The sequence below is a fragment of the Ictidomys tridecemlineatus genome, chromosome 3 (assembly GCF_052094955.1).
Source record: "Ictidomys tridecemlineatus isolate mIctTri1 chromosome 3, mIctTri1.hap1, whole genome shotgun sequence".
Lineage (NCBI taxonomy): Eukaryota > Metazoa > Chordata > Mammalia > Rodentia > Sciuridae > Ictidomys > Ictidomys tridecemlineatus.
Window position 1 is genome coordinate 214,929,406 of NC_135479.1, and position 13,454 is coordinate 214,942,859.

The following is a 13,454-nucleotide window of genomic DNA, read 5'->3' on the forward strand; positions in this document are numbered from 1 at the left end:
TTCCACCCCGCGGTCCTGCAGGCAGCACCTGCGAGACAGGTCATTGGCCACTCAGGGAGATATCCTGTGCCCGAGGAACTGGGTGCTCTGAGTCCTGGGTCCAGCTCCTCTGCAGCTGCCCGTCCGGGTTGGTGGTCAGGGCCTCGGGCTCCCACCAGCCTGCGCCCCTCGAACCCTGGGCAGGTGTTTTCTGGTGGCTCCATGCGTTCCTTGGCGCCTCAGGAAGACTCTTGGTGAACTGGTCACAGCAGGGTGGCCAACAGCAGCTCCTGCCCGTGTCCAGTGCACGACCAGTGGCCAGGCCTCGAGCGTCCCTTAGCCGTGGTAGGACCTCCCAGAGCCTCGAGCCGTGCCGCCTGGCGCTGTGTGGCTGCAGCATCCGCGGCTCTTGCTCCCTTTCTTTTCCCACCTGAGGGTGGCAGGTGCCCGGGGAGGGCTGGGGCTGAGTGTCCACGGCAGACCCTCTGGGAGCAGGCTGTGCCCAGGTCTCGGCGATGCCCTTGTCAGCCAGAGAGGGTTCTCAGTGGAACTGCCAAGATCTTCACCAGAAAGAGCTGCTCAGGCTCCATCTTCCCCTGGGGTCACCAGGGGTCAGCGGCGGCCCAGAGCCCCTCGCAGCCCATGCTGGCCGGGCTGCCCCTGCTGCCCACGGGAGTGGTGGGCCGGGCTGGCCGTCACCTCCACATCCTGGGCCCATGGATCTCACCTCAGCGGCTCCGAGGCAGGTCCCGTCCTGGGGCAGGGTCCACAGGGGACCTCTGAGCTCTGGTCTCCCGAGGATTGTCCAAGAGTCCACTCTGAGTCTCTGCCTGCCTTTGCATGGTCCCTGTGTCCCCAGCCCTGTCCTATCTGCTGACCACTGCTGACTCCACAGTCGGGGCCGGGCCCATGCGTGTCCTCACCATGACCCCATCATCCTCAGCTGCAGACATCTTGAAACACTGGCCCTGGGAGGAACTGTCCACTACCTGTGCTGGGCCCGGGATCTGGGTGGGGGCATGCTGACTGTCCCCACCCTGGGTCAGGGCTACTCTACCAGGCTGACCCTCTGGGCACAGGCCTGGGCCACCACACGCCCCTCCAGCTCCTCCACCCACCTCGCTCCACACCACCTCCTGCTGGTCACCCCCATCCTCAGGTGCTGACCCAGGACCGCCATGCCATGACAGTGACCACAGGCTCAGGGAAGCTCAAGGGCCAGACGGACAGACTGGTCTGTGCCCAGGTCTCACTGTCCCGATGCAGCGACTGTCCAAGGAGCCCTGGCCTCCCTGGAATGTCCATCTCCACGGGGACGAGGTCTCCCTGTCCTTGCTGCCCACGCCAACATCAGGTCACAGAGACCTGCCGCAGGGAGGGCCACCCTCGCCTGGGCTTCTCCCCAACCCAGGAGGCTCCACAGGACAGGCTGGTCCACTGCGCACAGAGGCCAAGGACACACAGACATGTCCCCGGGGCCAGGAGCCAACACCAGATGCCCTGGCAGGTGGCCCACGGGGGGCACTGCAGGGTCAGCCCCCAAAGCAGCTCCTTCCTTCCAGGTGACCCAGGGGACAGACTCAGCAGGGCAGCGGCTCTGCCAGCACCAAAGGGGTTTTACGAGCTGAGCCCTAATGAGGGGCCTCAGGCCCAACACCAACCAGGAAAGGGAAGGGCGCGGCTGGGCCTCCTGCTGGCCCCTGGACGGGTATAAAGGCCAGAGCCCTGAGACCTCACACACACACACACACTCACACACACTCACACACACACACCCTCCTCCAGCACACCCACCATGACCGCCTCCACCATGTCCCTCTGCTCCAGCGACCTGAGCTATGGCAGCCGCGTCTGCCAGCCCGGCTCCTGCGATTCCTGCCCCGACTGCTCCTGGCAGGTGGACGACTGCCCAGAGAGCTGCTGCGAGCCCCCCTGCTGCGCCTCCAGCTGCTGCCAGCCCAGCTGCTGCGCCCCAGCCCCCTGCCTGTCCCTCCTCTGCACCCCAGTGAGCTGTGTGTCCAGACCCTGCTGCCAATCAGTCTGCACCAGCTCCTGCACCCCCTCCTGCTGCCAGCAGTCTAGCTGCCAGTCTGATTGCTGCAGCTGCTCCCCCTGCCAGCCATCCTGCTGTGTGTCTCTCTGCTGCAAGCCCGTCTGCTGCAAGCCTGTATGCTGCAAGCCTGTGTGCTGTGTGCCTGTCTGCTCTGAGGCTTCCTCCTCCTGCTGCCAGCAGTCTAGCTGTGAGCCCTCTTGCTGCTCCTCTTCCCCCTGCCAGCAGTCCTGCTGTGAGCCCTCTTGCTGCTCATCCTCCCCCTGCCAGCAGTCCTGCTGTGTGTCCCTCTGCTGCAAGCCCGTCTGCTGCAAGCCCGTGTGCTGCAAGCCCGTGTGCTGTGTGCCCATCTGCTCTGGAGCCTCCTCCTCCTGCTGCCAGCAGTCTAGCTGCCAGTCTGACTGCTGCAGCTCCTCCCCCTGCCAGCCGACCTGCTGCGTGCCCGTCTGCTGCAAGCCCGTCTGCTGCTACAGACCCTCCTCCTGCGTGTCCCTGCTCTGCCGCCCCGTGTGCAGGCCCGCCTGCTGCGTGCCCGTCTCCTCCTGCTGTGCCTCCTCCTGCCAGCCCAGCTGCTGCCGCCCAGCCTCCTGCGTGTCCCTGCTCTGCCGCCCCACCTGCTCCCGCCCGGCCTGCTGTGGTGTCTCCTTGGGCCAGAGGTCCTGCTGCTGACCGGCCATGTCCCCAGGCCAGTGGGCTCAGGTCCCTCCTACCACCCGGGTGTCCTGACCCCAGCCTGCGGGAGCTCACACAGAAGGTCCAGCTCCTGCCCTTCCTCCCTGTCCAGCCCAAGTCTGAGGCCTGAGCCCTCCCTGGCTGCTCTGCGGCCCCGCCCAGGGGAGAGCTGGCCGCTGCACCCACTTCCTGTTCCTGGCCACCACCCTGCCCAGTTGGGACTGGGTCCTCCTGACCCTGCTCTTGTCCCCAGAAGTGCCACTCTCTGAACATCAATAAAGCTGTGCTGCCCACACTCTCTGCACTGATGGACACTGCCGCGGGAGGGGCAGGGTGGGGACTGGTTCTGGGGAGGGGTGGCCGTCCCTTTGACCTGTCTGGCCCCTGGAGGACTGGCTCAGGGGCAGCCTGGATATCTGCAGACTCAGGACTTCCCGGGGACAAGCAGCAATGTGGGGTGTTGTTCAGAACCTGCAAAGGCGGATGGACATCAGCTGGCCTCTGGGGCAAGGAGGTCGTCTGTGAAAACAGTCGGCGCCCTGAGCAGCCTTGAGCGAAGCTGGATGGGCCTCCAGGGGTGAAGGGTTGAAAGACCCCCCAGTGTTCCTGGGCACCTAGGAGGCCCCAGCACCCACAGAGGGGCACATGCTCAGGGAGACCTGGGCAGCTCTCGCAGGCCCCTGGGCGGACCTTCAAGCTCTGATCAAGCAGGACGTGGAGGAGATGGCCCAGCACACCGCCAAGGTGGCCCAGGTGCCCAGCACAGGGCACAGCCAGCTGCAGAGCTCTCAACAAAAGTAATGAGGCAGGTCAGGAGCAGGACCTCTCTCAGAGAAGTAAAATCCAGGAGAGAGACTGTCCCTGAGGAGACGCAGAAACGGTGCTTTTAAAGTAAGACTCTGAACGCAACGAAAACCACCCTGAGGTCCCACCTCCTCCAGACAGAAGGGCCGTCATCCAGAGCAGAGGCGATAGTGGGTGCTGGGGAGGGTGGGGAAGGCCCCCACTGCTGGAGGGACTGCTGTGTGCACCCCTCTGCAGAGCAGAATGGAGACGCCTCAGGAAACCAGGAAGGGGGCCACCATGTGACCCAGGGTCCACTCCCAGGTCTATACCCAAAGGACCGAAATGGGCACACTGCAGTGACGCAGCCACATCAGGGTTTATAGCAGCTCAATTCACAACAGCTGAGTCCGGAACCAGCCAGGTGCCTGCAACAGGTGGGTGGTAAAGAAACGTGGGGCACATGCACAGTGGAGACTCAGCCTCAGGAAAGAATGAGATTACGGCATTTGGTGGAGAGCAACTGGAGACTATCTCACTAAGTGAAATAAACCAATCCCCAAACCAAAGGCCAGATGTCCTCTCTGGTGCATGGAGGTGACTCACAGTAGGACTGGGAGGGAGGAGTGGAGGGTCCCTGGGTTGGATGGGGGTGGGAACAGGAAAGACAGGAGAAAGAAGGGGACATAACTTTCCTGTGTTCCTGGATGAGGTCGTAGGCAGTCTAACTCCACGTGAGGTACCACCACACAATGGGAAGTCACGCATCATCACGTATGTGCACTATGTCCAAATACAGTCTACTCATGTATAACCCAAAGCATTTACAAAGGAGAAGAGTCATAAATAGTCTCTAAAAAATAAAGTAAGTCCCTTAAACACACTCAGGAAACTGAAATCTAACTATGGACACAGAAGTGAAAGATTCCGGGAGAAGGATGTTCCTCCCAATATAGAGAATGTCAGTAAAGAGGGAGGGGAAGGGAGGGAGAGGGAGAGGGAGAGGGAGAGGGAGAGAGGGAGGGAGGGAGAGGGAGAGGGAGAGGGAGGGAGAGGGAGAGGGAGAGAGAGGGAGAGGGAGAGGGAGAGGGAGGGAGAGGGAGAGGGAGGGAGAGGGAGAGGGAGAGGGAGGGAGAGAGGGAGGGAGAGGGAGGGAGAGAGGGAGAGGGAGAGGGAGAGAGAGGGGGAGGGAGAGAGAGGGAGAGGGAGAGAGAGGGACAGGGAGAGAGAGGGAGAGGGAGAGAGAGGGAGAGGGAGGGAGAGAGGGAGGGAGAGGGAGGGAGAGAGGGAGAGGGAGAGGGAGAGGGAGGGAGAGGGAGAGGGAGGGAGAGAGAGGGAGAGGGAGAGAGAGGGAGAGGGAGAGGGAGAGGGAGGGAGAGGGAGAGAGAGGGAGAGGGAGAGGGAGAGAGAGGGAGAGGGAGAGAGAGGGAGAGAGAGGGAGAGGGAGGGAGAGGGAGAGGGAGGGAGGGAGAGGGAGAGGGAGAGGGAGGAAGAGAGAGGGAGAGGGAGAGAGAGGGAGAGGGAGAGGGAGGGTGGGAGAGGGAGAGGGAGAGGGAGGGAGGGAGAGGGAGAGGGAGAAGTCGAGGGAGAGAGAGGGAGAGAGGGAGGGAGAGGGAGAGGGAGAGGGAGAGGGAGAGGGAGAGGGAGGGAGGGAGAGGGAGAGGGAGGGAGGGAGAGGGAGAGGGGTTGATTTAAAAAATAAATAAAATGGAATTTCTGAAATTGAGGAGAAGAACAAATGAAATGGGAAATGTACTCTAGGGTCTGAACATAGGAGGAATTAGTGACCATGAGTCGGGTTTATTAGGATATTCTCACCTAAAGGACAGAACTTAGAAGTGAATCAATCTTAGGAGACTTGTTGGCGTCACGCATACACACACATGACCAGAGTCCCAGAAGGAGAGGAGGGTGGGAAAGGCAGACACTTTTGAAGAATAACGACCCAAACGTCCCATTTTAAGGAGACGCCTGAGTCTGCACTTTCAAGAAGCTCAGGGAACTCCGTGCAGAGTGACTCAGAGGCCCTCGGGGACCTTATAATCAAACTGCAGCCTCAGAAACAGACTCTTTAAGGCACCAAGAGAAGGTGACCTGCTGCTTGTCCAGGACAAGGAGGCCACAGGCAGGGCCCGGCCCACTGGAAGGGCTGGGCAGGGGACCACTAGGGTACCAAGGGGACGTCACCTCTGCCACCTTCCCTAAAACCAGGGGCAGGCGCAGCACATTCCAATCAGGGCAGGGGACAGGGTGACTGGAGCCTGCCTAGAGGAATTGCCACTCAGGAGGGGAGGAAAGGAAACCAGGCCGTGACGTGAGGGTCATCAAGGAAGAAGTACCACACGGTGTCCCTGTGTCCTTTGTGTATTCATGGGAAGTTGTCAGTTCACCCCGATCCAGCCTCTTACCCCTCTGATCCTCATTTATCCCTTTACCACCACCTTTTCCAAAATGCCAGATTCACGGAGGCACACAGAGTTTCAATGTTACTCTTATGGTTTGGACGTGGGGGTCCCCCAAAGCTCCTTGTTAATGCACAAATGTTCAGAGGTGGAGCGACTGGATCATGGGAGCTGTGGCCTGGGCAGTCCACCCTCCTTTGAATGGACTGACCGGGTGGTAACCATAGGCAGGTGGACATGGCGGCAGGAGTGGGCCACTGCACTGGGAGTCTGTGTCCTCTGCAGCCCCCCCACTCTGCTCCCGTGGTGCCAAGAGGGGCGCATCCTCATCTGCTGTCCCCTTTACCCTTGGTCCACTGCCTCACCTTGGGTCCAGAGCAGTGGAGACCTCTGAATCCATGAGCCCCAGCAAACTTTTCCTCCTCCAAGTTGTTCAGCTATTTTGGTCACAGCTGAGACAGAGGCCAGATGACAAATGACCTGAAAAGACCCCAGGAAAGAAGAGCACAGATGGCGTCCAAAGAGGTGAAAATGGCTGGACACAGGAGCAATCAGTGAGGTGCAGAACTGACCCCAGGGGCCAGCTCTGCACACATGGGTCACCTAGTGACTGTGCATCTGACCCCAGCGGCCAGCTCAGCCCACATGGGTCACCTAGTGACTGTGCATCTGACCCCAGCGGCCAGCTCAGCCCACATGGGTCACCTAGTGACTGTGCATCTGACCCCAGCAGCCAGCTCTGCACACATGGGTCACCTAGTGACTGTTGTGTCTGACCCCAGCGGCCAGCTCAGCCCACATGGGTCACCTAGTGACTGTGCATCTGACCCCAGCGGCCAGCTCAGCACACATGGGTCACCTAGTGACTGTGCATCTGACCCCAGCAGCCAGCTCTGCACACATGGGTCACCTAGTGACTGTGCATCTGACCCCAGCAGCCAGCTCAGCCCACATGAGTCACCTAGTGACTGTGCATCTGACCCCAGCAGCCAGCTCAGCACACATGGGTCACCTAGAGACTGTTGCGTTTGACCCCAGCGGCCAGCTCTGCACACCTAGGTCACCTAGTGACCGTGCGTGTGAACTCAGCGGCCAGCTCTGCACACCTGGGTCACCTAGTGACCGTGCGTCCGACCCCAGTGGCCACCATGTTCAACCACTTGCCGCTTGGTCATATTTTCTTCTGTCGTCTGTGTAGTTAACCAGGAATCTGTGACGTTGGAGCTCTAGGATCTGATCTTATGAACCAGCTCCAGGTGCACCGAGAACCTGTAACCCATGGAGTCTCCTCTGACTCTGTGACCTGTTCCTGAGAACTTCCTTTCTGTAAATGTTGACAGACTCGTAAGACATTCACAGCGTCACGTTATTTGTACTCACCCACACGTGCCTGTCCTCTGTGATCCCTCTTCTCTACCAATTTCCTTGCTTTTCGTCATTTTCTTTCTACCTTAAAACTTCTTCACGTATTTTCTCCAGCTTTGATGCTGCCGTCGGCATACGCTCTGGGCGTCCACCACCTGGGGCTGTCCTCATCTGTGCGGACCTTGTCAGCAGGTGTACACCTCCAGCTTGTGGCCGACTTCAGGTGACAGAGGCACAGTTCCAGTGTCTCCTGGACTCCATCATGCCCACCAGAAGTCATCTGTCAGTCTCCTTGTTACTTCTGTGAAGTTACTTTGTCTCTCCTTCTCCCTGACCTCTTAAATTTTTCTGTCTTGACATTTCAGCACCAGCAGGGCCAGGGGTGGTTGTATGTGCCCTGCCCTGCTTAGGATTCTCAGTGTGTTTTTAATCTGTGGTTAATAGCTTTCATCAGTTAAAGTTCTGACACAGTTCACTACCTCGACTCACTCATCTCTCCTTGTAGGATAAACCTATATTTTCTAATGAGTCCTGCATGTTTGTTTGTCTATTTTTGTCTTTTTTCTGTGGCTCCATTTTGATTTCTTCACCTCCCTTCATTCTCTAAACTCCTCTTTGTCTTTGTCGAATAAGGTATTAAACTACCAATTTCTCAATGCAGTTATTATGTTCTTCATTCATAAACTCATGTTGGATTCTTTTATAGGATTCTGCCACTGAAATCCTCCATCTTTCCCCCATTGTCTTAAAAAAATTCGTCACAGTTACTTTAAGCTCGTGATTGACATTCAGATCTCTGGAGCACCTGTGCACCTGTGTGGTCTTCATTTCTCCTCTTGGTCGGTTTGGTCTTCGTTTCTCCTCTTGGTCTGTTTGGTCTTTGTTTTTCCTCTTAGTCTGTTTGGTCTTTGTTTTTCCTCTTGGTCTGTGTGGTCTTTGTTTCTCCTCTTGGTCTGTTTGGTCTTTGTTTCTCCTCTTGCTCTGTTTGGTCTTTGTTTTTCCTCTTGCTCTGTTTGGTCTTTGTTTTTCCTCTTGGTCTGTGTGGTCTTTGTTTTTCCTCTTGGTCTGTTTGGTCTTTGTTTCTCCTCTTGGTCTGTTTGGTTTTCGTTTCTCCTCTTGGTCTGTTTGGTCTTTGTTTCTCCTCTTGGTCTGTTTGGTCTTTGTTTCTCCTCTTGGTCTGTGTGGTCTTTGTTTTTCCTCTTGGTCTGTTTGGTCTTTGTTTTTCCTCTTGGTCTGTTTGGTCTTTGTTTCTCCTCTTGGTCTGTTTGGTTTGCCATTTTCCTCTTGGTTCTTTGGTCAATTGATCTTGTCGTTTGGTAGGCCTGATACTTTTTGAATAAAAATAAGACGTGGTGAGTGAACATGTGAAGGTCATTTTCTTCTTCATGAAGCCCGTGTCTTGCAGTGGGCTGACCTTCGGTCTGGCACCTGTTGGCTCTGGCAGAACACCTGAGTTCAGTCTGAGCTGGTTCAGGTGGGGCTAGTCTTACTTCTGCTTCTGCTAGGGAGCAGCCTCGCTTAGACCCAGCGTTGGCCACAAAAGCCTGAGTGCCTGGCCAGAGTCCCTTCCCCTCTCAGCTTGGGAGCTGACTTGGCTTCACTTCATGTTGGTGGTCAGTCCCCAAGACCACTGAAATCTCTCTCCACTTTCCCAACCTCTTGTCTGTGACCTGTGAACTGCAAATGCCTCAGGAAGAAAATCCAACAAGTAGTGGTCCCTGCTGTGTCCCCTGTGACGGGTGATGGGGATTTGGTCCCTCAGGCTCAGCTCCTGGTGCGTCCTCTGGCTCTCCAGTGGAGATTGCATTAGTTAACCAGGTTCCTCATTTTTCTCAGATGGTCAGTCTGATAAGAGCCCACCGCCCCCATGAAGAAGCAGAACTCGACAGAGCATTTTATATGGTCTAAGGAAAAGTGTGAAACTGGGCCACAGGGGGGTTGGTAGGAAAAGCAGGTGCCCAGGACAGCGGGTGGCAGGGCAAATGGAGAGGTGGCCCAAGGAGGGCTAAGGCCAACAGGCAGTCCTGGCTCTGCAGGTTCAGAACCTGGACCCATAGCCCAGGAGGCTGCCTGGTGCCCCAGCGGGGAGGGCACAGCCCACCATCCTGGCCTGAGGATGGAGGCCTGCTGCCCCCAGGCACAGGGATGGGGTGGACAGGGCCACAGGGAGGAGGCAAGGAGAGGTGGAGGGATGAGGACCTGTGCAGGGCTCAGGGTAGGCTCAGGCTGTCCAGCTCCACACAGCCATGAGGCCCCGGGCAGGGCACAAGGCGCCCTGGACTCTGGATGCTCAGTACAGGTGCCAAGCGTCCTACAGTGGTGACGGGCCCTGGGGAGGGGTGTGAGTCACAGGTGACACCTCTGTGCCCAGGCTTCCCTCCAAGGGAGACAGGCCCAGAAGCTGCTGTCCAGTGGCTGGAGGGTGCCCCACAGCCCAGGGTGGCCAGGCTCCTCCCACACACAACACCCCAGCACTCACTGCTCCCGGAACCCACTCCCGCTCCAGGGGCCCAACGCTGGCAGGACATTAACGAGCTGGACAGCCTCCCAGGTAAACAAGCATCCCCGTGACGGCCAGGAGCCGGCCCAGCAACACGGAAGGAGAGGCTGTGGGCTGGGGACCACAGGGACCAGGCAGGTATAAAAGCCAGAGCCCAGAGCTCCCCACACACACCCACACTCACCCACCCTCCTCCAGCACACCCACCCACCCTCCTCCAGCACACCCACCATGGCCGCCTCCACCATGTCCGTCTGCTCCAGCTCTTGCCCAGAGTCCTCCTGGCAGGTGGACGACTGCCCAGAGAGCTGCTGCGAGCCCCCCTGCTGCGAGCCCCCCTGCTGTGCCCCTAGCTGCTGCCAACCCAGCTGCTGCCAACCCAGCTGCTGCGCCCCAGCCCCCTGCCTGACCCTCCTCTGCACCCCAGTGAGCTGTGTGTCCAGACCCTGCTGCCAATCAGTCTGCACCAGCTCCTGCACCCCCTCCTGTTGCCAGCAGTCTAGCTGCCAGTCTGATTGCTCCAGCTGCTCCCCCTGCCAGCCATCCTGCTGTGTGTCCCTCTGCTGCAAGCCCGTGTGCTGCAAGCCAGTCTGCTGCAAGCCTGTGTGCTGTGTGCCTGTCTGCTCTGAGGCTTCCTCCTCCTGCTGCCAGCAGTCTAGCTGTGAGCCCTCTTGCTGCTCCTCTTCCCCCTGCCAGCAGTCCTGCTGTGAGCCCTCTTGCTGCTCATCCTCCCCCTGCCAGCAGTCCTGCTGTGTGTCCCTCTGTTGCAAGCCTGTGTGCTGCAAGCCTGTCTGTTGCAAGCCTGTGTGCTGCAAGCCTGTCTGCTGCAAGCCCGTGTGCTGCAAGCCTGTGTGCTGTGTGCCCATCTGCTCTGGAGCCTCCTCCTCCTGCTGCCAGCAGTCTAGCTGCCAGTCTGACTGCTGCAGCTCCTCCCCCTGCCAGCCGTCCTGCTGCGTGCCCGTCTGCTGCAAGCCTGTCTGCTGCTACAGACCCTCCTCCTGCGTGTCCCTGCTCTGCCACCCCGTGTGCAGGCCCGCCTGCTGTGAGCCCGTCTCCTCCTGCTGTGCCTCCTCCTGCCAGCCCAGCTGCTGCCGCCCAGCCTCCTGCGTGTCCCTGCTCTGCCACCCCACCTGCTGCCGCCCGGCCTGCTGTGGTGTCTCCTTGGGCCAGAGGTCCTGCTGCTGACCGGCTCAACATCCTGCTTCTGCAGGCCACTCTTGTTCTCCTAAGCAGGATTCTTCACTCAGGAATCCCTGATACTGGGAGCCACCAAGACCTCCCCTCTCCTGCTTGGTGGCCATGCAGCTGCTGCCTGAAGGAGCTGCTCCCTCCCTCCCTGGGGAGAGAGGACCCTCAAGTCCCTCTACCCACAGATGGCACTCTGGAGCCTCTTGTCAGCATTGCTCTCTTGCATCCATGTGACCAAGGTCAAACGCTGAATCAATAAAGCCTTTCTCTAGGAAACACAGCCTCTGTGCCTTTCTGTCTCTCCTGAGCCCGGGGCCTGCTCCATGTCTGGGCTGTGGGTCCCCTGTCCTGTAGGAGCTGAGCAGCTCTCAAATTGAGACTCACAGCACTTTAGAGACAAGGATCTGGAAGCAGAGGTACCGTCCCCACTTCCTTCCTCGGCCCCGGCGGCCACTAACAGGGTCACAGAGGAGCTGCGAGAAGCAGGAAGTCGGCAGGCGGGGACCTCCAGAGGTGACCAGGACAGCAGCCAGGGAGGGAGGCACCTGCCCAGGGAGAGCCTGCAGACTGCCCCCCTCAGGAGTGTGAAGACATTCCTGCTCGGAAACTCCCAGAGGGCCACAGGGGCCACCTGGACTCCAGTCCCCACTGGAGGTTCCAGGCTGAGGAGGCACAAACCCTCAGGAAGGCAACAGGTGGGGTAGGAGGCATGGGGCGGGCCGTGGTCTCCGTGGACCTGTAGCCTGGACAGCCAGGGGGCAACCGTCAGACCAGCCAGGTCAGCAGGGGCACCCCATGTGGCCCCTGTGACACAGATGGGAAGAGTCCTGGGAACCAGGGAAGAGTGGAGTGGGGTGGATGGGACCAGGAACAGAGGCCCCCGGGACAGGGTTCTGCAAGGTGCTCCCCAGCCGAGCTCACCCCCAGGATGAGGGGCAGCAAACCTAAGAGGTCCTCTACAAGGTGGCTGGATTGGAGCTGCTCGGTGCTTTCCAGGGTCCACCGCCATGTGAACTCACACTGCGTCCTCACACCTGAGTCAGTGTATTTTCCTCATCAATCTTGTTTAATCTAACCATAGAGGTTTTACACTCCGTTCAGAGGCCAAGTTTTCAAGGGTGAGCCCTCAAATACATTGGAAAATCTCCTTTTACAAAATCCTAAAAAGGACATAGTCGTGGTGATGTTGGGAATAAATCTGATGGCCATCGAGGGCAATGGCCAGCCAAACCTCGGATTTCAGCGCCCACCACCTGACGTTTCCAGGGGTACAGCCCCTGTGTTCAAGTCACAAAGCAAAAGTCTGGAGGACTCTACTTGAGTCTCTCAGGTTAGATCCATAGAGGCTTCATAACCATCTGTACTGTCACCTCCCTCCTGGGGAGGTCACCGCCAACAGCCACAGAGCCTCGTTCCTGTCTGTGCATGTGGACCCCTGGGGTGGCGCTGAGTCTGCGTGTCTGCTGCACCCACAGGTCAGCTGCATGGCGTCCAAACTGCAGGTAGATAAAGGAGCTCTCATAAATCAAAGTTTAAATGAAAAATGGATCCAAATACCTTTTAGTTCATGAGACTTTAAAAAAAAAGTTCAGTTTAAGTTATCAGATGAGAGTAAAGTTGTCTTTAAAATTACTAACTCACAAGGTTTTCCAGGGGTCAGACAATTAACAGAGTGTTGCTTTCTATAGAACGTCTAGAAGGTGATCCCCAGAGCTTCTAGGATTTTTCTTCAACAGGAACGAGATGCTAGTGCTGTTGACTACACTTGTCTGAGATCCTGGTTTGTTTGGTTGGGTTTTTTTATATTTATTTTTTTAGTTGTAGTTGGACGCAATACCTTTATTTTATTTATTTATTTTCATGTGAAGCTGAGGATCGAACCCTGGGCCTCACACATGCCAGGCGAGTGCTCTACCCCTGAGCCACAGCCCAGCCCAACATCCTGGTTTTTACCGTTTAAAAAAATAATTGTCTGTTTAAAAACTCTGATTAACTTACAAAGTACTAAAACATCAACTGCTAAATATAAACTCTTGACTTCTTAAATTCCATAAGGTAATATATTTAAACATCAAATGTGTTTTCATAAATTAGCAAATGGAAAAAATTTGAGATGGCTTTGTTTCTTGTCTTCACTAAAAACAAGGTTACTTGTTTGTTTACAGATGTAATTCTATTTTTTTTTTTAAAGTTTGGTTTTTCATAGTCTTGGTCATAGTCACTCGAACAGATTTTAAATGTTGTAGTCAATCAATCACAGTTTTATAGCTGTGTTAACAAGCAAACTTCAGAATTGTTTTTTTTTAAGATAGAGAGAGAGAGAGAGAGAGAGAGAGAGAGAGAGAGAGAATTTTATTTATTTATTTTTTAGTTTTTGGCGGGCACAACATCTTTGTTTGAATGTGGTGCTGAGGATCGAACCCAGGCCGCATGCATGCATGCCAGGTGAATGCGCTACCGCTTGAGCCACATCCCCAGCCCCAGATGTAATTCTATATACAAAGAATACAAAAAA

At 56.9% G+C, this 13,454-nt stretch overlaps 1 protein-coding gene across 2 annotated transcripts; it reads left to right on the forward strand.

Annotated features, from left to right (window-relative positions):
• The first annotated feature begins 1,774 nt into the window (after positions 1 to 1,774).
• LOC101965306 (uncharacterized) lies at positions 1,775 to 11,215 on the forward strand. Of its 2 annotated transcripts, XM_078044762.1 has the most exons (2): positions 1,775 to 2,424; positions 10,135 to 11,215. In XM_078044762.1, the coding sequence occupies exons 1-2, from the start codon at positions 1,775 to 1,777 to the stop codon at positions 10,934 to 10,936; spliced, it is 1,452 nt and encodes a 483-aa protein (XP_077900888.1). In that variant the 3' UTR covers positions 10,937 to 11,215. The 2 variants fall into 2 exon arrangements, with proteins under 2 accessions (XP_077900888.1, XP_077900887.1); XM_078044761.1 differs by lacking the exon at positions 10,135 to 11,215 and having other exon boundaries at positions 1,775 to 4,091.
• Positions 11,216 to 13,454: the final 2,239 nt, after the last annotated feature.